The 25530-nt window shown below is 42.6% G+C and overlaps 1 protein-coding gene across 19 annotated transcripts in view; it reads right to left on the bottom strand.

The window, feature by feature from the left end:
* Positions 1-25530, bottom strand: part of rims1b (regulating synaptic membrane exocytosis 1b) — an 83081-nt gene that overhangs the window by 33588 nt on the left and 23963 nt on the right. For 14 of the 19 annotated variants that reach the window (XM_054780273.1, XM_054780292.1, XM_054780274.1 and 11 more), the window contains 14 exons: positions 17138-17448; positions 12465-13288; positions 8669-8709; positions 8384-8494; positions 7697-7796; positions 6967-7090; positions 6816-6872; positions 6521-6567; positions 6281-6396; positions 6012-6142; positions 4296-4467; positions 3842-3995; positions 3655-3711; positions 1929-2082 (listed from right to left, as the gene is read on the bottom strand). In XM_054780273.1, the coding sequence (XP_054636248.1) occupies positions 1929-2082; positions 3655-3711; positions 3842-3995; positions 4296-4467; positions 6012-6142; positions 6281-6396; positions 6521-6567; positions 6816-6872; positions 6967-7090; positions 7697-7796; positions 8384-8494; positions 8669-8709; positions 12465-13288; positions 17138-17448 (2399 nt within the window). Of the gene's footprint in view, positions 1-1928; positions 2083-3654; positions 3712-3841; positions 3996-4295; positions 4468-6011; positions 6143-6280; positions 6397-6520; positions 6568-6815; positions 6873-6966; positions 7091-7696; positions 7797-8383; positions 8495-8668; positions 8710-12464; positions 13289-17137; positions 17449-17744; positions 21653-25530 lie in introns of those variants that run through there. The other 5 variants (XM_054780275.1, XM_054780283.1, XM_054780293.1 and 2 more) reach the window with 3 other exon arrangements.

The following is a 25530-nucleotide window of genomic DNA, read 5'->3' as shown; positions in this document are numbered from 1 at the left end:
GGCTCAAGACGCGGCTGGGGGCGCATGTCGTTATCTGGGTGTGCTACGTGCGCAATAGACACACCACGTTTCATTGCGATGTTATTGTGATGATCCTGCACACCTGCAAGAACAGAGAGGGAAGCCTGAAGCCTGAAGCGGGACATCAAATATTGGTGGCTTTCAGCAAATAAATCTAATGGTCCCTTTACATTCTCTCTCTGCGCAGCGCACGTCCAGCCAGCCTTTTTTTGATGAATTGGGATTTGAATATATGTATATTTATCCATGGAGTATATTTTAGTTGTTTTGATGATAAATAATTGTTGGGATATTTTATTTGCACTACATTTTTTGGGATCAGGTTGCAAAATCCATCATGAGGGCGATTGCGCATTGAAAGTGCAAGCTTTGCTTGTGCGTAAGAGTCCTCCTGAGCGTTCGTAGAATTTGTTCTTAGATCTAAGAACTCTGAGTTGAGAACACGTTTCATGAATGCCAAAAATCTTCGTAAGAAGGCTTTAAGAACACATTTGTGCGTAAGAACGTTTCGTGAATGAGGCCCAATGTCCTTTTCTCTCAGGCATTCACACTGTCATGATCTCTTGATGGCAAAGGCAAAAAAGCTTTCTCTCTTGGAACGCGGTCGGATTGTGGAGCTGCATAAGCAAGGCCTCTCGCAGCGCGCCGTGGCTGCTTAGGTTGGACGCAGTAACACAGACATTTTAAAACTTCTCCAAAGATCCTGAGGGTTATGGAACAAAAAGTCAAGTGGTAGACCCAAAAAAATGTCATGTGAAAATGCCGAAGGATCCGACTGGCTATCCGTCAAGACACGGGACCATCCTCGGCCCAAACGAAGATTGAACTCCAGTGAAAAAAAGCACCCGCTGAGTGATGAGTGACACTGGGAACAACAAGGTAGGTTGAATTGCAAGGTTTATAGTGTGTACAAAGCACTTCAGTGCTGTTCCAATCCTGCTTCACGCGATGCCCCGTCCATATTACACGTATGATCATTCACTGTAGCGATGCCACAGTTCACAGTCTGATAGCCGTCTGGATGAGCTTCACCCGTGAGACAGCTTTTCTCTGAGTGAGAAATATCGTCACGTTTCACGAGATCTCGTAACACGCTTGTTGCATATGCAGGTCTTTGTTTTATATCAGCTGCTAGCTTTGGTGATTTTTTAAAAAATTTTTTAGAAAAGGTATGGAACGGTGATAAAAATGTAAAAAGAGTCCTAGAAAAGTTGATGCAAAGATATTCTTTCCAAACCTGATGGGGAATCATGCAATCATTAAACAGAACGCACTTTCATAATTGGTCAGAATGCTACAGCAAAAGAAATTAAGCAAGAACATTCAGGGACCGCCAGCGAATGGCAAAAAATTGTAATTGATAAGCCCAAAAAAATCTATTTTTGACGTTGGCCTGGTCGCCTGGCTAGCAGACTAGAGAAAGCCGCATCTAACCCACACTGCTTGCCTGCTGGCATTCCAATAAAGACTGAGGACAATATATCCAATTGCGTTCACCTCACTGCAAGTTTTGAGGCTAGTGCTTTTGTAGTCAAATAAACTTTTGCAACTGCGGTGTGCTCAGGAACCACCAAACAAAGCAGGAAATCTCAACGCTTCACGAAAAAATATGACCAGTGGAACAAAAAGACATAAACTTGTAAAAATGGTGTGCTTGCTTGACCTGTATTATCACATATTCATGAATGATTACTGACTTGGGCTGAACGACGTGCGTTTTCTGTGGAAAAATGGCCTATTTTCAAAGAAAAAAACTAAATGTTTTATATATATATATATATATATATATATATATATATATATATATATATATACAGTATACATATTTTACGGGATGAATTACCTACAATGTTCAAAACCCAGACTGATGCTGCTATGCTTTCAACGGTGGTGAAGGTGATGCTCACCTCTGCATGGGCACATGTGCAGGTCTTGACCTCGCCCTACACGAGTCCTCTCTGTGGGGCGATACGGAGCGAGAGCGGTACTGGATGGCACGCTGCTGCTCAGGAACAGCCAACGTACTTCCTCGCTCCCTTTCCCTGGAACTACGTTCTCCTCCTACACACATCCAAACACACACACATCCAGAGATCACTTGTGTGACCTTTGATACAGACACATCCGTTGTGTGCATTGCACCCTTAAAGTGTTATTCTTTTGCAGAACATCGCATGTGCAGTCGATGTTCCACAGGCAAACGGCCAGCCAGCAAGCAAGGCTGAATAGCTGTTTGTGCAATGTTCTGTCAGACCCATTTGCTGAAATTTGAACTGAGGTTATGTCTCGTAGTCTACTCTCAGATACTCCAATTAGGGCAGGAACTAATAACTTTGAACAGTGAAAGTTACACAATATGCTTCCGACTCGGTGTCTGTAAGTAATGTGCAACTATAACGACATGATACCTGTGTAGACTGAGAATTGCGGTGTTTTATGCACCAGCGTTGTTTAATTGGGACACTAATTATGTCGACCTTGGAGATTGTAGTTGCTGCGTCAACCGCTGACTAACTAAATGCACACGTATTATTTTCAGTCTCTTTTCCTTTATTTGTGAATACAAAAATGAAATGTTGGTGATAAAATACGGCTGTTTGATACGTTTATGCACACCGGGATGCGTCCTGGCGTCCTGTCACATATTAAATGTGTCTTCATCGAGAACATGGTGCCATGTATTAAACAGGTAAGGCTTTATTGCATCCGTATACTCTACTTCAAAAACATGACTTTAGTTTGTATCCTGGTTGGTGTAAACATTGCCACAACCCTCTGGCTTTGTCTTCTTCTCTTGTGAATTTAATGTTGTTAGGAGCGACGCCATGACACTCCTAAATAAAAAAAAATCCTAAATTCCACTAAATGCCACTTATAGTCCAGTGCCACTGAAGAATGTTTTTTTTCCTCTTCATGTCGCATTTTTGACTGATGCGACTTGTCGTCCAGAAGGTACGGTATATCATAGAGTACTTAAGAATATATGACACAGCAGATTTATATTCTTATTGCAAATCCATGATGATGTATTCAGCATGACGAGGTGAATGTATGAAGGAAAATACATCTGGAATAAATAGAACAGCGCCATCTGCTTGTGCAGCTTTCATTCTGAGGAAACTGTATGGATCAGGAGCAACCACATATCCAAATGATCTATACCAAAGTGTACTACACGTGTGTGCACATGCAGGTAAACATGACAGCTAATCAGGTCACAGCAGAAACAGTCAAACAACAAAGCAGTTGTATTGATTTAAGTTAGCCGTTTCTGCACATGAATGGTGATGTTGGACTAAGGAGAACCATTTCATGCAGAACAATGGCTGAGGACTGAGTGGAATGGCATTGAAGTACTAAAGCTACAGTCCCACATGCACTCAACGTGACAAATGTATCTATGGCCAGCAGAGGAGGAGAACTTTGACTGCAGCCCCTGCGGTGCAGTATGCCAAAACTACAGTATTACAATTCCACATCTGAAGTCCAATAGCATTAAAATGACTTATTCGTGACATTTGGGTGCAAGCTGTTGGACTTCAGAAGTCTAGGGGCCAGAAGATGCCCTCTCACCCAGTGCTGGATGCCCGAAGGCTGCTACAAGGCAACGTATTAACCATGCCCCCTACCCACCTTTAGTCATTATCATCAAACCATCATCAAACTCTGTATCAATGATGCGATGAGACCCTGCACTCACGCACACATACACAAGAGGATCAAATTGGGACCTTCTGAATCTTGAACACCAAAACATCAACGCTACGTACAAAGAGTTAGAACCGCCTCTCAAGCCAACACAACGTGTAAAAAGACGTACTCTGTAGTTTCTTGCTGGGGCTGTCTCCGTGGACATGTCTGCGTGGGAGATACGGAGAAGGCTGCGGCAAAGGGATAGAGGACACGTCGTGTGTCTGGAGTTTGTACCAATGAGGAATGTCATCCAGCAACGCGGTTTCCAACTCTATCAGGATCTGAGAGAACACAAGGAACACGGGGATGTCAGTGGAAGCCTGTCACACAATGACATGAACGGGGGGGCGTCACTAAATAGAACACTAACTGCAATCACGGTGTCAACACAAAAATTCCAGCAATGTAACAGGTACGTAAAAACACAAAAGGCAACAACTGCTACTACTATGGGCAACCGTTCCTCTTCTGAACTGTTACTAATAAGGATTGAGGAGATGGGAAAGGTTGCGCTTTTTTGGGAACCCTTCCTTGAAAGCCTTTTTTCAAGCTGTAACCTTCGGCCTAAATCTCAAACCTACCTCTCCCATGAATTCACTTTCCTCTTCCTGGACTCTGGGTTGGTCCCAGACGGTGATCTCGAGCATGCGCTCCCGGAAGTCACGTCGGTGAACATGTGAGTATATGAAGGTCTGATTCCACTTGGGCTCAGCGCTCTTCTTCACCGTTTTAGTACGACGTTTACTCTTATCGCTGGAAGAGAGGAACTGATGTTACCTACTGGATGCATATTTGAAGTTCTTATGACATCCACATTTATAAAAAAGCTGTGTAATGTAAAGTAGTACAACACATGATCCATACTCACGGTTACTCATCTCTGGTAATTTGTCCATTTACTCATCCATGCTACCGCTAGCTAAACTAAAACGGAAACCAGTTAACATGCAACTGCGCTTGTATAAATGTATTAGCCTCGAGTGAGACGCAACAGACCTGCTCCTTGCCGAAAATCAGCTCTTCTTTCCCCTTCTTGTCCGAGCTGCATGGCAGACTCAGCAAGACGAACAATTCGCTTGCTCAACTCGCGAGTGTCACAGGTGCTCGATGAAGACTCGAGTTTCACTGGCTCACAGGTTGACGACGACTCAATTTGAACTGACTCGTGTGCTCAACAAAGACTCGGGTTTCATTGACCCACAGGTACTTGATGAAGACTTGAGTTACACAACCTCACGGGTTGATCAAGACTCAAGTTTCACTGACTCACAGGTGCTCAATAAAGACGCATTTTTCAGTGACTCATGGGTACTTGACAAGTTTCACTGACTCATGGGTTGACAAAAACTCAAGTTTCGCTCACACATGGGTGCTTGACAAAGACTCGAGTTTCAGAGATTCATAGGTTGACAAAAACTCAAGTTTCTCTGACTAGTCGGTACTTGACAAAGACTCAAGTTTCAGTCACTTTCAGGTGCAACTTGTTGCACATGTGCTTGTTTCTGTGCATGCACGTTGTGACGAGTGACTCAAGTGAATCGAATACCTGATACACTTCAGCGAGTGACTCGAGTCAGCAATAGAAATTGAGTTTCCCATCCCTAGAACGCAGTCCAGGACCAAAAGGACCAGACAAAATAGGGGCTTGTTGCGCATGCACATTGTGACAAAGACACGAGTTTCACAGACTCAAAAGCTGGCAAAACCTCGAGTTTCTCAGACTCATGATTACTCGACAAAGACTCGAGTTTCACTGACTTATGGGTGCAACTTGTCTGCGCATACGAGTGACTCAAGTGGCTCGAGGACCTTCAGTGAGTGACTCATCAGAACCCGAGTCAGAAATAGAAATCAAGTTTCCCAGCACGAGAACGCAGTCCAGGACGAAAAGGCCTGGACAAACTAGGGGCAACGAGACCGCCTGAGAGTTGGGTCTTGGGCCACCTGGCAGCAGACTCTGGTCCTGAGAGAGACAAGTGTGAATGCCGACTACGGACCAAAACACAGACTAACAATACAACTGTGCAATGCATCGTGACACCAACAAGAAAGCTGAGTGAAAATCATCAAAAATGAACAAATCGACGCAAGGTCGTCTGATGCTGAACACGCCGCATATGCTGTACCACTGAGGCGCGACTTTGCAGGTTTTTCCAAAAGTTTTTCATGGCACTTTTCACCATGAGCTTGCTAACGCGGGGTTCACTTGTGCTTTCTTTCCTGCTCAATGTGTAAAGTGCCTGGAGACCACTTGTGTTATGAATTGATGGTGCAGAAGCAAAACTGACTTTAGCTACCTTCTGTCAGGAAGGAAGTACATTTTGACATATGGGTTCCTGGGTCGTCCATCTGGTCGGGCTGGCAGGTCTATGGCTTGAAGGACGTTGACGATAAGTTGATGACCTACTTTGTCATACCACAGCTTCACCTGTAAGGCAGTTAACCTCTGACTGTACGGAACAATAATACAACGTACCTCATTTACGTACGCATGATAAAAACTGTAGCGACTGTAAAGCCATTTCGGTGATGTATCAGTGGGCTTATGCCCTTTTTAAGTACTCACAGAGAGCTGTCCACGCAGCTCCAGAGGAAGGTCTCTGAGGGTTCCTGGACTTGTTGGGGACATCACTGATATCGAGGGCCGGTCCATTTTCTGTGACTCGAAGGAACTGGAACCCGCTGAGGGCCAGCAGGACAACAGTCAATGAATGAACCATGGATGGAGAAAACACAACACAACACCGAGTTTTCTTCAGGAAGCTTCTGGCAAAAAGCTGTTGAGTACGTAGCAAAAGATACTTACTTGATTCTAGAGGAGGGTGAGATGACTCTGGGATTCTTGGGATGTCCCTGTAAAAAAAAAAAAAAAGAGTACAGAACTCCTTGATTTTCCCGAACTTGTGTGATCTATTCATCTTGTGAAGATGGAGTACTCAGAAGAAGCCCTGAGAAGAATATACATCATGTATGCTACTGTATGTATGTGCATCGAAGGGGGTGGGTAGCAAAGGGATCACAATGAAAAAGGGGATCTTATATGGAGGATCGGAGGGAAGTTGTGGGGGAGGGGTTCCACCAATTAAATTGATACTACTTACTGATATGCTTTATATACTTTTCTCAAGAGGTTTTTGGACATAATTCGGTGAATGGAGCTTTTAAATAAAGGAAGGAGAAATTAAAAGGGTCTGTCAGAAAAGAAATTGGACACTTGGGATCATTCTTACACGTGAATGAAGCCAATCTTACCCTATGGGTCTGGAGACTACCAGTTCCACTTGAGGCTCCGCCTTGGATTCAAGGATGATGTTGTACACCTCCTTCTTGGTTGCCCCTGGCAACGACTTCCCGTTCCACTGCAACACCTCATCACCTGGAGCAAAGATGGCAGCAAAACATTGATTTCCCCAAAAGTGGAAGTGTGAATATTATAGTCATTGTTTTTGGTTTGTCATTTTATTTGACCGGGATTGTTTAGGGATGTCAAAAAGAACTCATTTATTTCATTAATGACTTTAAAATAGCTAGCTTAACCTCACAGCTCTCTGCTATGACGGCAGACGGAGGCACAGTGTAGAGTCTGACGCTCTTATGGAACTTTATTCTGACCTGAACACATGACCAGCACTGCAATTCCAGCAGCATATATTCCACATATCTCCAACTCACAAACATCTCGTCTTTTCACTACATTCTCACAGCAAGGTACATAATAATAATAATAATCATAAGAATATAATACAATACACTCCTGTCCTGTCATTTCTTTTAATCAAATCTCATAAAAATGGACATATTTCAGACATAGTTGAAAAAGGTGATTCATCTGATGACATTTTTTTGTCATTTACTTCATAAAATAAATATTAAATACACATTAGAGATCAACAAATATTCAACATATTTTTAATTTCACGTGAGGTGACATTTGACCAAGTGAGAGGCCTGAGCTGTATGTGAAATATGGACACCCGCTGACCTGCTCTTAAATGCCCCACGACATCTGCCAGGCTTCCTTTCTTGACTTTGGTGATAAAGGCCCCAAGCCTTCCTGTCTCCGTCATCTTCCCACCTATAACCTGCACACGTGAGGAAGGCAGAAGAATGGAGGAAGAAAGTTGGTGGAATGAAAAGGTACATTGTACTTTGTGTCTTAAAAATCAGTTAATTGTTAAATGTTGCATATTAGTGTAAGTCATTAAAGACGGTTATCCCTCAGGTCTGGTAGCCTGGCTAACGTCCTTCTTGTTCTGCAAAGTTGCAGCAATTTCTAATTTGCAGCATTTCCCCATTGCATGCGTTTTATGGTGTTGGTGTATTTTTGGTTTAGGATTAATTCTGTGTTCGGAAATTGCGTGTTTGTCCTTCAGATGATGACGTCAACTTGACGTGAAGTTGTTTAACAGTTGTTCTTTCATAAGATGCGTGGCTAAATTCCTACAGTGTGAAGTGCATTCCTTACATAAGAACAATGGAAGAATGTCCAAATGAGGAGTAACTCCTTGTAGTGCCACCCATTATCGTTATTGTTTACAGCTCTATTGAACTGTTGTTGCATAAATGAGTGGCGCCCCTTCTCTCTCAAACTGCAGATGACAAGTTGCTGGACATAGATGTGTTGTCAACATAAGCGGCCAGTGTGGTCACATACTGTTGCTGTGCTTACTTTTAGGCCAAGGAGGGACCCAGCTTCTCGAGGCATGGCTGCTCTCTTGCTTAACGTGATGCGTCCAATCAGATGATCACCCTCTTTAGAAGGCTGCCACGTTACTGGATGCTACAGGGACGAGATTGAGTGACATTTCTGATGATACTGAAGGCAACACAATGAGAAAGTAGGGTAAGAAAGGAGAGGGTGACACAATTACTACTAAATGACGTGATTCTAAACAGTGGCTTTACAGGCAAGTTGGTCATTACATCATACATGACATGATAGAAAAAGACTCACATGCCACACTGCAGGGTCGAGTGGATGACAGTCCCAGTCACCTGCACATACACAACGAGTTGCAGCATTAGCAGTTTTAGTACTGCAGCCACATTCTGTAAGGTTGAAATGTAAAAATGGAAGACTCTATTTAATTTCTCTTAGTAATTGTGTTCATTGTTTGGAGAGGATAAACGTAGGCGTCCCTCGCAATATCACCATTCCATTATCGCTCCCTCAACAATATCGCATTCTTTTCAGAAACCAATGAATAGATGGTCGCTGCTTTGTAGTATTCCGGTCACCAGGTGGCAGTAACAACACAAAACATTCAGGCATTACCTTACATTGCATTACCTTAACACTGCATGAAGTCATGACGTCAGCCCCGGCATGTCCGACCTTATAAGGTGAAAAAAGGTTCTCCGCCCATTCCGTGTGGAAGAGGTACGTTTTTGGCTTCTTAAGTTGAGAAGAAATCAATTTGAGGCTAACTGGTTACTCGTGAGTTTATAGAAGCAGTATTCTGAAATTTGTAGAAAAATGTTTGTTCTTGTGAAAAAATGCCGTGAAGACCGAACCTTTGAACACGGTGGTAGCAGTTCAGCAGTTCCTCTTTTTTCTTTTGACATTTTCTTTATTTATATTCAATTATTTATTTATTATTATTTTTATACACAAGTATATGTATTTACTCCTGATCAACATTTAAAGACCAGTTGAAAAATTGCAAGAATTTACATTTGGCTTTGTTGGATCTTAAGGAGGTTCAAAGTAGAGTTTCAAAAGGCAAAAAAAAAAAAAAAGAAACGCAAGTGAGCCAAAAAAAACATTTTTGAGTAAGCAATTATGATAAATGAAATGTTCATTGGCTGATCAAAAGTTTACAACCACAGCTTTAAAAGCCCAAATCTTTGAAAAAATGTGGATTTCGTGTCATTCCCTGCAAGGTTTCACACTGTCACGAACTCTTGATGGCAAAGGAAAAAAGGTTTTCTCTAGTTGAACGTGGTCGGATTGTTGAGCTGCATGAGCAAGGCCTCTCGCAGCGAGCCACTCTTGCAGGGGTTGGACGCACTAGGACAGTCATTTGAAACTTCTTCAAAGATCTTGAGGGTTATGGAACAAAAAAGTCAATTGGTAGAAACAAAAAAATGTAACCGATTGGCTGTCTGTCAAGACACAGGATGACCCGTGGCCCAAATGAAGGCTGCTACTGGTGCCGAGTGCAGTCCAATAACCATCAGACGGCATCTGCGAGAGAAGGGTTTTTCAGAACAAAAAACGAATTCAACGCCACAAAATTGCCTGTCTGGAATTTGCTTGAAGGCATCAAACATGTGACATTCAAAGGTGGAAAAAGGTTTTCTTCTCTGATCAGAAAACATGGACTCCTGATGGTCCTGATGGCTTCCAACGTTACTGGCATGACAAGGAGATTCCCACCTGAGATGTTTTCCACACAGCACCATCACGATTTGGGGTGCTTTTTCCTTCAATGGAACAATGGAGCTTCAGTTTGTGCAGGGGCGTCAAACGGCAGATGGTTATGTGGCGATGTTGCAGGGGGCATCCCTCATCTGTGTGGTAATAACTGGCTTTTTCAACAGGACAACACTGCGATTCAATACCCGCCTGACAAAGGACTTCTTCCAGAGGAACAACCTCACTCTTTTGGACCATCATGCATGTTTCCCTGATCTAAATCCAATTGAGGGGGATGGATGGCAAGGGACGATTTTAAAAATGGTCAGTTCCAGACAGTGGATGCCCTCCATGAAGCCATCTTCACCACCTGGAGCAACATCCCCACTAGCCTCCTGGAATCACTGGCGTCAAGCACGCCCAAACCCATTTTTCAGGTGATTAACAAGAATGGTGCAGCCACTCATTACAGAGTCATTAATGGTTGTTTACAAAGCATTTCCTACTCAGACTTTTTTGATCTCACTCCCATTTCTTCTTTTTACATGTTGAACCTCTACTTAGAACCTCCTTAAGAATCAACAATGCAAAATGTAAATTCAAAACACTGATTTAAGTGATTGATCCACAGTTTTGTGCAAAAAACACATTACTCCAGCATCCGGTGGTGAGCAAATTGAAATTTCCTCTGTTTCACACAGGTGATGGACAAAATTGCAAATATTATCTGAGTAGACACAACTGACCACAGTGCTGTTAATCTGAAAAGTCCCATGAGAATGAGTGAGAGGATAAATGCTGACTAGACACTTTGTGCTGCTGAGTTGACTGCTTTGGTTGGTCTGCGCTGCTCCTCTGACTGATGCCACATGAAATCATGAGCTTGACAAAGCATTAGAATGGGACAGTATACCCATAAACACTAGAACATACATGCTTTATCGCCTGATCTTGGAGTGTGTCTGTTGTCTCTGCTCTCGTGTGGGGCTTCTGCAGCTTCCTCCACTAGTTCCAAAACACGGATGTTCGGTTCAATGAAGAGTCACAATGACCCTATGCTGTGCATGGGAATGGTAGTCTGTCAGCCTGTGATTGACAGGTGATCCAGGGCGTGCCCGCTCTACCTTAAATCTGAAGAGATACTGAAAGGATTATGCAGATAATGAAGCCAATAAACGTGACCACTTTATTCTAATCAAAATGTTCTTATTTTGTCCTGTTCTGTGATCTCTGGTCACAAACACACCACTTTTGGGGGTACAGTGACTCATGCAGACACATTCTTAAAACTGCCACATTTAGTGACAATTAGGCACATCTAGGCACATCCAGTTATTTCAAATCTCAAGACTTTCTCAACAAATGTGTACGTGCCTCCAATCTATTCCTATCTACCATCTCTAAGCATCTGCATAGAATCTGGTCTGGTCTGCATAGAATGTTTAGTCTGCATGGCACAAGTGCATGAGTGTAAATGTTAGGATAAAGAGTGTTTAAAACAGCTAATAGTCCCAATCCACAGCATCTACCCATTACCAGCCCCTGGGTTATAGTAATCTGGATTAAAACATCTGGAACGTAACCCTACTGAGACCGGTGAGAGCGGTGAGCTATTACAGCACAGCTATCTCTACCTCTGACTCTGATTCCTCAGTACAGTTTGTCTTACGACAGTCAAACATCACTTGCACAGCTGTGAAATACTGGAATGAATACTCAAAACAGGTAGCAAAAAGTCGAGGCCGAGCATACATCATGCATAAATCTTAGTTGGATTTTTATCTTTTGCAGCTGGATGTTTGTCAAGCATTACGCAGCAACAGAAACACTGACCCAATTCCACAAATCTGCTGGCCTAAATCACAGGGTCTCTCCAAATAAACGAGCGCTGTCCTTAGATCAGAAGTAGACACGACAAAAAGGTGTAAATGACACAGCATGGACTGTAATCTATCGTGTGGACGCCTCCTGTCCTATCATTGAACATAATTGGCTTTAGAATACTATTTTACACACATGGTTTTTGCTCAGTATCCACTATAGCAGTATGTGTGCAGGGTTCATTATGCCTCATTTTAATTCAAATGCATCAGAGGACTCGTAGTATGATGATCAATGAATGTTTTACCTGCCAGGCTTGAAGCTGATACAATTATGGCACACATGAGGGGTGGGCAGCATGTCAATGTGCTCCTCGTGATTATGACAAACAAATGAAAGCTTCTTGGTGATTCGGCAAGACACAATGAAGGGTTACGTGTATACGTTTTGATGGGAAGAAAATGACTACAGAAATGTAGTGTTGTCAAAGAACTGCAGGAAGTGGGTGAAACCAAACACGAAAAGATTAAACTTGATAAAATTACTGGAAAAGGGCCCATTCATGACTGACCTTTCTCGCTGACACTTTCCATGTCCACGTCCTCACAGCTGGTGTACTCAGGCGTCGAGCCGCCCTCCTCCTCTGAGCTGCTGATGGACATCTGCCTCTTGTTTACTCCGCGCTTGCTCTTGTACGACCGCGAAGGGGGCGGACACAACGACTCCGACTGTTCCGAACTCTGAGAGTCCTTCCTCAGCAGGTTGTCCCCACCTTTTTCTCTCAGCGTGTGCGCTGTACCTGGCTCCAAGCAGCCCTGGTTATCTGGTGGCACAGGTCGCACAGGTTCCCCCACGGTCCTTTCCACAGAGTACGCTCTGTGGCTTTCCGATTGGGCTTTGCGGTTTCCTCTCCTGGTCAGACGGCTTTCAGGCACCTGTGCTCCACTGCCTGCTCCTTCACCTGGCCCTAGTCCCACCTCGTTGATCGCAAGATCACTATGTCTACGTTCATGGCGGACCTTGGATACCTTGGCATGCATGCGCATCTCCTGTTCCTCTTTCTGTGGCTTCACAGGGTATCGAGCAAGGTTGGGGTCACTACGATAACGGTTCTGGAACTCCTCCTCACGTCGCTGGCGCTCCCTCTGTTCGTCATCTTCTGGTCGTCTGCGATTTCTTTCCAAGCGACCCAAGCCGTCCTCCTCGTCATCATAGTCTTGAGAGTGGATCTTCTCCAGTCTGTGACCATCGCCGAACTGTCTCTCCCTTCGTTCGCTAAGACCGACCCTTTCATCCAAAGATGACTGAGATGGCAACTTTCCAGCAGACCTCCGACCACTACCACGTCCCAAGCCTCCCTTACCATTTTGTTCATGGTAAGAAAGTGGCCTTTTCCTGGATGAGAAGGATAGACTATTTTAAAAACACAGTAAAGTGTACGGACAAACAAGATTAAACCCATAAGCGTGCCAAGAAGGTCATGGGTTTCACTCGTCCTGTCTGTCTGTAAGCAGGATTATACTGACACTACCAAGCAAATTACCTTTTTAGCCCGATGGAGTGGGGGGGGGGGCTGGGATCAACAGGGAACTTAAAAAAAAAAAAACGTTAGCAATACCGTTAGCGGAGTGGAGTTACTGGGGATGAATTCATATACAGTGGAACCCATTGAAGTCAACATCTCACATCTCGTGCTTTTCAACATAACCAAAACCAGCCATTGCTTGCACATTGACTTGTGACTTGTAACTTTGTCCAGAGACATAAAAAGAATGGCCAATAACGAAAGATTTTTTTTACCTCGCGCATCCCTGTGAAAATTCTCATTCATCCAAGTCATTATATTCACAGAACATTGACTTGATCACAACTGGACTGTTCAGGTTTTCTTAGAAGACGTTCCTCCTCTTATTTGTGCAGCATACCCAGCATACCCACGACCCTAGTGAAGCCAAGTGGCATAGAAAATGGATGGATGAAAGGTAGACGCATGTCCACACAAGAACGGTTTAGCTCTTTTGTGGTGTCAAATTCAGGTTTGAAAGAGGAGTGAGGGGGGCCATCTATGTCAAAGTTGAGAAACCATCTCTGAACATGGGGGGGATCTGCGACACCATCTTTCCCCCACATACAATGTTGTCCCTTCATCCCTTCCTAAATGGTTCAGTCATTTAGCCTCTAACAAATAAGCCACCTTGGTTTCAGGCATGTCCATAGCCATTGTTACATCTGAATGGAATGCTAAAAAGTAAGCATGCACTGATCGATCGAATCAGCGCCGATTTCCTTAATTTTGAGGGGAACGACGATCGTCCGGACCTTCCATGTGAAACCGATCTTATCCACTGATCTTATCTACCTTCACAAAGGTCTGCAAGTCAGCCACTGTCTCCCTTTGCTCCGCCAGACTGACAGCTAGAAATTGAGCTAAGGCTAAAGGTAAAGCTAGCCGGAGCAATGAGCTAGGCAGAGGCCCGCTGTTTGCGCTTATGAGCAGTGAAAAGAGCAAAGCTACTACACGGAAAGTTATGGGGTTCATGGCACGGGCAGCCATTTTCGGTCGCTGCGCATTTTATTTTTGGTAAGACGCTCAAATCAGGTCTGCATTGTAACCTGTTAGTAGTTTGAACAGAAATGTATATGTGAGAGAACTACCTCATGCAGTGAAAACAACAAGATTGTGTTGTTTCACAGGTGTCGTTCAATGTTTTTCAACCAAATAAGATCGGAACATTGAAGATGTATGCTGTCAATTACTTTTTAAAAATCAGCAGCAGACAAAATAAAAATCAGCAGTTCAGGCTTTTTAAAGATTGGTGATGACCAGAAAATTGTAATTGGTGCACCCTTACTAACGAGTGATACCACCCAGACGACTGTCGTTGGCTGGCAGAGGCGCCGCTCCACTGTATCTTAACGACTGTCATTTGACACCACACGAAAGCGAAACCAGTCTTGTCTGGACATGCGCCTACCTGTTGAGGATAAACACTTTGGATCTTGTGCCTGCTCCTCTGACTAGAGCTGTCCTACCTAGTTAGACTAGTGTTTGTCCCACCTAGTCATTGAGCATGAAGTGATGACGCCTGCTTGGATGAGAGGCAATCTGAACAGTTCAGCTGCGATCCACTCAATGCCCCGATGATGATCAAATGATGTCAACAAATTTTGCCTCTTTGAGACTGTTTTTGTGTACGTGTAACCACTACGATATGTATGTGAATACTGGGGATGGCACTGTACACAGTAAAACCGTGCCTCCTGTTGGTGCACCTCTTATTGAATACTTCAGCTCCGTAAGGGAACAGATATGAGTGCATAAGATGAAAGCAGCAGAGTTTAAAATCAAAAACAACTACTTTAACTTCTTCCCAAAATGCATTTCATCCCAGCAAATCATTTCATTCAAAGCATTTCAACTCTGATTCATTAAGCTGCCTCTGTCCACCAGAGGGAGCCAGAGGCCCCGTGGACTGGAGGCTCCTGTGGCTATTTTTTAACTCATATTGGTACTTGTATTGTACATTTCTTATCTACCTTTTGAGTGTTAAGTTACTGTGTGATGAGTTTAGCGTTCTTTGTAAGACGACATCGTGCGTCAGACTGTTATGCTGAGCAATGACCTCCTGCGATTTCCAACGGGCTGACAAGCTTTTTGTGAGTTTTTTCATAGCTCATGATTGGCTCCTGTCAAATAAAGAGCTACCTGGTTTTCACGGACTCGTGCGGGACACACTATGACATTTTATGACCTGGACATGTGCAGCTTATAGGCCGATGCGGCTTATATATGAACACATCTGTTTTTCGCTATAAACTTAGTGGGTGCAGCTTAAACAGCATGTTTATTACAGTATGTATATACCAGTGGAAAAATTGCAAGCATTTACATTGTGCACCGTTGGAACCTCAAGAGGTTCTAAGTAGAGATTCACAATGCAAAAAGAAGAAATGGGAGTGAGACAAAAAATTTGTAAGCAAATGATCAAAAGTTTAAGACCATAGCTAAAAAAAACTGAAACCCCATGAAAACAGGAATAAAATGTTCAAAGACGGACTCAGCAATAAATAGCTGCGCCATTCTTGTTAATCACCTCAAATTTTGGTTTGGACATGCTTGACGCCAGTGTTTCCAGGAGGCTAATGAAAATGTTGCTACGGGTGGTGAAGATGGTGTCATGGAGGACATCCACAGAACTGATGTCCATTTTTGTGAACTTCCCATGCCATCCATACCCAGATGTTCTCAATTCGATTTAGATCAGGGGAACAAAAGAGTGAGGTTATTCCTGTCCTTTGTCAGGCGGGCAGTGTAAACTGCAGCGTCGTCCTGTTGAGAAGGTCAGTCATTACCACACAGACGTGGGCCTTCTGTCAGCTACCATCCGTTTGACGCCCCTGCACAACCTGAAGCTCCATTGTTCCACTGATGGAAAAAGCAGATCATGATGGTGCCCCTTGTGCTTGCTGTGCATCAACATCTCAGGCGGGATCTCCTTGTCATGCCACTAACGCTGGAAGCCATCAGGACTATCAAGGTTACAACAGACAATAAAACTTTCTTCCACCTTTCAATGTCCCATATTTGATGCTCTCGTGCAAATTCCAAACGGGCAATTGTGTGGCGTTGAAGGAGACAAGCCCTTTTTTTGTTTAAACCCCTTCTCGCAGATTGACTGCACAACCTTCATTTGGGCCAAGGATCGCCCCGTGTCTTGATGGACAGACGGTTGGATCCTTCGGCTCAGGGCCATTGAAATTTTTTTGGGTCTACCACTTGACTTTTTTGTTCCATATTGCTAAGGATCTTTTAAAAAATGTAAAATGACTGTCTTACTGCGTCCAACCTCAGTAGCAGTGGTGCGCTGCGAGAGGCCTTGCTTACGCAGCTCAACAATCTGACTGCTTTCAAAGACAAGCATTTTTTGCCTTTGCCATCAAGAGATCATAACAGTGTGAAAGCCAACAGAAAATGGCACTGAATGCACATTTTTGCCAAGATTTTGGCTTTTAAAGACTGTGGTCTTAAACTTTTGATCAGTTGAGAAACAGTTTGTTTGACTAATTTACTGTTTTTTTGTCTCGCTCCCATTTCTTCTTTTTGTATTTTGAAGCTCTACTTTGAAACTCTGCTACGTAGATCCAACATTGCAAATGTAAAATCATGCACTTTTTCAACTGGTCTTAACATTTTGATCAGGAGTGAATGTACAGTAATTATATTCCAGTGAGAAGACATCTTACTTTTCTCTAGGTGGTTCACTTTGGGAGCGGGTGCCAGGCATTGTGTCGGGACCCTGGATGGCAGCAGTTCCACCAGCCGGCGCCTGCGTCTGCGTCCTGTGCGGCAGCACGGTGTTGCTGTTCGTTGTGGACGACGGGGCTTGAGACTTGGAGCGGAGAAGCTTCCTATCCCGTTGGGCCTCACCCCCCGTGGCTGGGTCGTTCAAGGTGGAGCCCAGGCTCCCAGGCCGCGCCCCTGACTCTGAAAACCATTCTCCTGATTTAGTGAGAATCTCTTGCTGCTTACGGCACAGGTTGCAAACCCACATTACCTGCAAGAGTTGAAAGGACAGACGTGTTTGGCATTGGCATGTTCCTTTTGAAAAACAAAAATGAACACAGCAAAGTTGAAATGCTGTTCGTGCACATCCTTCTACTGTGGTCATTTCAAATATTGCTCATGTCACGTCATTAGGATTATGCCGATACTGGCGAGCTATTCAGAGAATAGATTATTTAATGATCCATGTGTTATTTTCTGTGATTTAGTATCAAACACCACCACGCGTGATGACTGATTATCACATTAGCCTCTCAATCAGACCCCAAGAAGCCGCCAAATACTCACATGGAAGCATCGTTACAGGATATCTCCTCACTTCCACAGCACGGTATTTAGAATCCCAACATTTATTTCTCAGGAAAATAATCCACTGCACCAGCGAAGCATTCCACAGCGGGACCATACGTTAAAAACAGGGCAGCCGTGTAAAGTTCCTCCACAGACAGTGGGACGGGCTTCTAAGTGGTCAGTTTAGCAGTTAGCATCCAACATTGACTCCGAATCCCACTTGGCGCATGTCCAGACTAATCTAAAATAATTCACGACCCACACCGCAGTCCCTCTCTATGTCTCTCTCCACCTCCTTACGTCACATGAGAGGTTGCAGATTATCAGCGGCCAGTAATCCTTTGGGCTGCTCGCTATTTTCCAACTCATCATCAGATGACAATACAAGCTTCCTGCTTCACTTCGAACGTACATCCCCTTATTCCGCCATTCTTCCTCTCAGGCACAACTATACAGGTTGGAGATTAAGGCTCCAATGTTCTCTTTCTGTCTTTGTGTATAAAATAATGTATAAAATAACTCAAGTATAATCCCTGCAGAAAATAAACCAAAGCTGTCACATGAGACATTCGGAAACGGGTAGGTTGACCCAGTTACTTGGTGATCCAGCCATCACACCTGCTCACATTTTTGATGATATTCAATTATTGTGTCTTATTTGAAATGTTTATCTTTTACAAGACACAATAACTTGGTATTTCTTGAAACTGTATGATTCGCTACTGAACTTTGACGTTGGATGTTCTGTGACGCCAACCGAACGCAGTACAGCGGATCCCAGCACATTCACGGCGCCACAAATCGGCGGATTCAGATTGGATTTTCTCCCAAATTCTGATGTATTTTTTTTTCAAAGTACGTAGTATCCACTTCCATTTTTTTGAATTTTTAGCATAGAGCGTGTGCTTTGGGGGTTCGTGAATAGAATGTCCTTTTTTTAAAATGCAAAAATCTTTCCATTTATTGACGTAATAAACCAATGGTCAATTTGACCGTGTATGTCAGAAACAAATGTAGCTTGGCTAACTTTTCTAACGGGATGTCAGCCTCTGCACACATTTCTACAAAGTCCTCGACAAGGTTAAGGAAGACATAGTCACTGATGCAATGCCAATGCAAGCTATTTTTTATGACACCCTTATTTTGTTTGCACAATTAGACAGGATGTGGTGCAGCCGTCTTATTTTCAAGGCCAGATGTGTGTTGCATGGAATGAATGTCTCATGACTGTTAAGACAAGCTGGGGGTCTCCGAGACGTGGCCCTCGTCCCTATTCAAAACTTACACGACATCAGCGGGCATCCAAAAACGCTGGCTTAAATGAACAAACAATAAAACACAACAGAGTGTAAACGTACTCATACTCAGCCACACGCACACAGACACACGAGCATGCACTGCTGCTGTAAATGCTCGTGCTCAGGAAGAAATGAGTTTCTTCGCCAGCTCTCTCCATTTCTACATGTTTAGTTCTGGAGGGGGGCGGGTTAGTGCTTGCGTTCGTGTTTACTCGGGGGTTTTCATCAATCGCCGGATGGCGTGGAATGTAACTCCCGCAAAACGTGGGGCTCTACTGTACTGTAGTTCTATGCTCTACTATCGTACATGTAGTGACGGAACAGATGCGAAGACATGCCATCCAGCTTTACTCGCAAAACTGACAGAATGATGTTTTTGTTTGTGAGAAGCAAAAGAGAGAGACACAAAAAAACAGGTCTTGCTTTGTAAAGGTATGTTTCAATGCGCTTATCGTTCCTACACTCAACATGGGGATGGAACATGCGTGTTGGCATAAGATGCTGTAGTTTATCTGCTGGTGGATTGATCCCTTACTGACGCTGCGGAATTACTGTAATTACGTGTGCACTTAATGTGAGTGTACATGTGTTCATGGAGCTAAGATACACAGCCTGCAGCCTATATAGAGGGAGTGTGTGTGTGTGTGTGTGTGTTTTTAGTTCTGCTTCATCGTGGACCATTCAGAGCATGATGTCAGACCCCATGCCAAACTGGCTAATGTGATGCTTTGGTCCAGAGGCCCACTCTAGCATCACCAGCCATTCATTCCAAAGAATACGTACATTATGGAAACAAATATTTCTGTGTGCTATTTTCACTTTTTGGAAGAAGCAGGTAGCAAACGTGTCTTGTTTTTTTAAACCGCTGGCCGTGCAATTTCCCGCTGTTACGAACCCGACACGTTCATCCTTCCGTTTTCTACGCCACTTGGCCTCATTAGAGTCACGGGTGAGCTGGAGTCTACCCCAATTTCAGGCAAGAGGAGGACTACACCCTGGACTGGTCGCCAGCCAATCACAGGGCATAGACCAAAACAGTCACACTTCTAGTCAGGCCTGGGAAAATTCTCATTCTTTCAGGTCATTGTATTCTCCCTGGGGTGTCACAAGGTCTCGTGAGATTCAAACAACAAGATTTCTTGATCAGAAAAAAAAAGGCCTCGTGGGCATTACGCCAGAGACGAGAGAGGGCGGCTCTAGTCTGAGCTGGGTCGTGGACATTTAGAGTCTCCAGTCCGCTGTTTTTGGAATGTGGGAGCTTTAAGTTTCATCTTGCCACGCCTTCCATCTCAACTGAATCCCTCGGCAGCGGTAAAATGTGAAGTCACTACACACCTGCCACTCCTGCTGCTTCATCTCAGCCCCACTGGGCTCCTCCAAGTACTGAAGGCATGTGCTGCTGGCACGGCTTTGCAGAGAATGGCTCCGTTGTGAAGCTGAATTCATCTCGGTGGGATTTCTGTGAACATCAGCGTTTCCTTAAGCAAGAAAAATGTTGGGGAGTCTCAGGGGTTGAGTGACCCATCGTGAAAAGGTTGTTTCATGTCTCAGCACTGGAGTTTCTTTGGTCTCTTATCACTGCCCCTCATCAAGAGCTATACTGATCCTCAAAACCTAAAACGCAGTGGAAGATGTTACGTCAGACGGGTCTTACAATTTGTCAAAGCTCAATCGATTATTGGCTTTTGATGTTTAAGGAGTCCGTAATCCACAAAGTTCAGTAATTCCAGACTCTTGCTCTTCACTACTCTGCAGTTGTTCGAGTTCAGTCATCAAAAGGAATTAGTTAAGTGAAGGTTCATGCAGGCAATGACGTGTTGCACATGGAGAAGGAAGAAGAATGACAGAATAGCTCATGAATGCATGCTAGCTTGCAGGATAATGCAGTAACTGTGACGTCTGTGTGCCGTTTTCCAAAACTACGCATGCTAGGCCAGTTGGAGATTCCAAACTGCACATACGGTCGGACAAGTAAGTAGTTGATCCCCTGCTGATTGATGAGCAGTTCAGAACTTTTATGGCATGTTTATTGGAACCGAGAAAGACTGTAAGGTTATAAATTCATTTGGATTTGATTGAGGGAAATAAGTATTTAATCCCAAAGCAAAATGTGGCTTCTGTGCTTGTGGAGAAACCCTTGTTGGCCAGCACAGAGGTCAGAGGTCACACGCTTCTTGTCGGTGTCACCAGGGTTGCACACATCTCAGGAGGGACCATTAGCAGAGAGAACCAACCCCAAAGCGGAATGTTTCCACCAGCAGGGATGCTGTCGTTGGACTCATAGTCACCGTTTCTCTGCCTCCAAACATTTGATGCCAGAAATCGGAATTTTGGTGACATGTGAGCGCATCACATCACAGCCCTGTGGGAGTCATTCAGGTTCTTCATGTCAAACATTCAGACGGGTCTGCACGTGTCTTCCTGAGCGGGGGCACCTTGGGCCCTGCCTGATCTCAAACCATTACAGGAAAGTCTTTTACTAATTCTTTGCTTGCTGACTGTGCTCCCAACTCCCTTGACATAATTAAGCAGCTGCTCATTTGTCCACATAACGAGGACTAAGAAGCACCTTCCTAAAGGGACAGGACTCGTTAGTGCGCTTCAAGGGCAAACACGTATGAGTTGGCATCCGTGACACATGCACACTGCACAGTTTGCTTATTCTGTTGGAACAGCTCAAGTCAAGACACATTCAAACTTTTAAAAGTGGAGAAGCTGTTATGTTTTGCAGCTCTGGCCAGTTTTTCTTCAGTGTGTGAGGGGGCAAAATGTCTCTTTTGATAGTAAAGGCTGCCCACCCCGCTACATACAGTGTGTGCCCTGGGACTGACTGCCGACCAGTCCAGGGTTTACCCCACCTCTTGTCCAAAACCAGCTGGGCTAGGCTCCAGCTCACATGTGACCCCACCTGAGGACAAGCGGTATCGCAAAATGTATTGATGCATTTGTTGTTCACAGTCTTGGGAATGTTTGCAAGTTCCTTCCGCTGCATGCTGAGTAGTGGAAACGCCTCGGAACCGTCCCTTGGTTGATTCCTTTCAAAAGGTGCAACTTTTTTTATCTGTGGAACACATTTTTCCATTCACTGGCAATTTAGAGGGGGGCATGTTGTTTTTACCTTTTTTCCAAATAAATTTCTGCACCATGATTAGGAGCAATGTATTTTTGAAAGCTTTTTCTGACGAGCCACCTGCTGTTAATGCTGCCGTAGCTCGTTAACAGTCACTGTTTGTTGATGTTGATATCAGCGCCACATGGCTTCCAGAAAGTCAACAAACCGCTGACAGTCTGTCTTCTTTTTAGAGGAGCACTGCCTCCCTGTGGAGAACAGGCTCTGGTTCCTAACGTACACGCACACACACACACACGCACACACACACACATGCACACACACACACACACACACAGATTTTGGAAGTGTTGATATAATTAGTGAGTATCTTTGGTAGACACACTGGTGTGATAAAGTGTTTGCTCCCTTCCTGATTTGTCACACTTCAATGTTTCTAATTTAAGTATTAGTCAATAATAAATAACAAGTCTTAATAATAAAAACTGTATTTTGTGTTGAGTTGTGTTGTCAGTGACTGATATTTAAATGTGTTTGACGATCTGAAACATTCAAGTGTGACAAACATGCAAAAAAAAAGAAATCAGGAAGGGGGCAAACACTTTTTCACACCACTGATAGATCAGAAAAATACAACGAGGAAACCCACAAAATATGATGATAGCATTACTATATGATGATAGCATTACTACACGATGATAGCATTACTATATGATGATAGCATTACTATATGATGATAGCATTACTACACGATGATAGCATTACTATATGATGATAGCATTACTACACGATGATAGCATTACTATATGATGATAACATTACTATATGATGATAGCATTACTACACGATGATAGCATTACTATATGATGATAGCATTACTACACGATGATAGCATTACTATATGATGATAGCATTACTATATGATAATAGCATTACTTCACGATAATAGCATTACTACACGATGATAGCATTACTATACGATGATAGCGTTACTACATGATGATAGCATTACTACACGATGATAGCATTACTATATGATGATAGCATTACTACACGATGATAGCATTACTATATGATGATAGCATTACTACACGATGATAGCATTACTATATGATGATAGCATTACTACACGATGATAGCATTACTATATGATGATAACATTACTATATGATGATAGCATTACTACACGATGATAGCATTACTATATGATGATAGCATTACTACACGATGATAGCATTACTATATGATGATAACATTACTATATGATGATAGCATTACTACACGATGATAGCATTACTATATGATGATAGCATTACTACACGATGATAGCATTACTATATGATGATAGCATTACTATATGATAATAGCATTACTTCACGATAATAGCATTACTACACGATGATAACATTACTACACGATGATAGCATTACTATATGATGATAGCATTACTACACGATGATAACATTACTACACGATGATAGCATTACTATACGATGATAGCATTACTACACAATGATAGCATTACTACACGATGATAGCATTATTATATGATGATAGCATTACTATATGATAATAGCATTACTTCACGATAATAGCATTACTACACGATGATAGCATTACTACATGATAATAGCATTACTACACGATGATAGCATTACTACACGATAATAGCATTACTATATGATGATAGCATTACTACACGATGATAGCATTACTACATGATAATAGCATTACTACACGATGATAGCATTACTATACGATGATAGCATTACTACACGATGATACCATTACTACACGATGATAGCATTACTATATGATGATACCATTACTACACGATGATAGCATTACTATATGATGATACCATTACTACACGATGATAGCATTACTATACGATGATAGCATTACTACACGATGATACCATTACTACATGATGATAGCATTACTACACAATGGTAGCATTACTACACGATGATAGCATTACTACACAATGATAGCATTAGTACACGATGATAGCATTACTAAACGATGATAGCATTACTATACGATGATAGCGTTACTACATGATGATAGCATTACTACACGATGATAGCATTACTATACAATGATAGCATTACTATACGATGATACCATTACTATACAATGATAGCATTACTATACGATGATAGCATTACTACAGGATGATAGCATTACTATACGATGATAGCATTACTACACAATGATAGCATTACTATACGATGATAGCATTACTACACGATGATAGCATTACTATACAATGATAGCATTACTATACAATGATAGCATTACTACACGATGATAGCATTACTATACGATGATAGCATTACTACACGATGATACCATTACTACACGATGATAGCATTACTATATGATGATACCATTACTACACGATGATATCATTACTATACAATGATAGCATTACTACACAATGATACCATTATTACACGATGATAGCATTACTATATGATGATACCATTACTACATGATGATAGCATTACTACACGATGGTAGCATTACTATATGACGATAGTATTACTACACGATGATAGCATTAATACACGATGATAGCATTACTATACGATGATACCATTACTATACGATGATAGCATTACTATACGATGATAGCATTACTACACGATGATAGCATTACTATACGATGATAGCATTACTACAAGATGATAGCATTACTACACGATGATAGCATTACTACACAATGATAGCATTACTATACGATGATACCATTACTACACGCTGATAGCATTACTACACGATGATACCATTACTACATGATGATAGCATTACTATATGATGATATCATTACTACATGATGATAGCATTACTACACGATGATAGCATTACTATACAATGATACCATTACTACACGATGATAGCATTACTACACAATGATAGCATTACTATGTGATGATACCATTACTACACGATGATAGCATTACCATACGATGATAGCACTACTACACGATGATACCATTACTACACGATGATAGCATTACTATATGATGATACCATTACTACATGATGATAGCATTACTACACGATGGTAGCATTACTATATGATGATAGTATTACTACACGATGATAGCATTACTACACGATGATGGCATTACTACACAATGATAGCATTACTATACGATGATACCATTACTACACGATGATAGCATTACTACACAATGATAGCATTACTATATGATGATACCATTACTACACGATGATAGCATTACTATACGATGATAGCATTACTACACGATGATACCATTACTACACGATGATAGCATTACTATATGATGATACCATTACTACATGATGATAGCATTACTATACGATGATAGCATTACTACACGATGGTAGCATTACTATATGATGATAGTATTACTACATGATG

The sequence above is a fragment of the Dunckerocampus dactyliophorus genome, chromosome 6 (assembly GCF_027744805.1).
Source record: "Dunckerocampus dactyliophorus isolate RoL2022-P2 chromosome 6, RoL_Ddac_1.1, whole genome shotgun sequence".
NCBI classification, from domain to species: domain Eukaryota; kingdom Metazoa; phylum Chordata; class Actinopteri; order Syngnathiformes; family Syngnathidae; genus Dunckerocampus; species Dunckerocampus dactyliophorus.
This window is presented reverse-complemented; position numbering and strand designations above follow the sequence as displayed.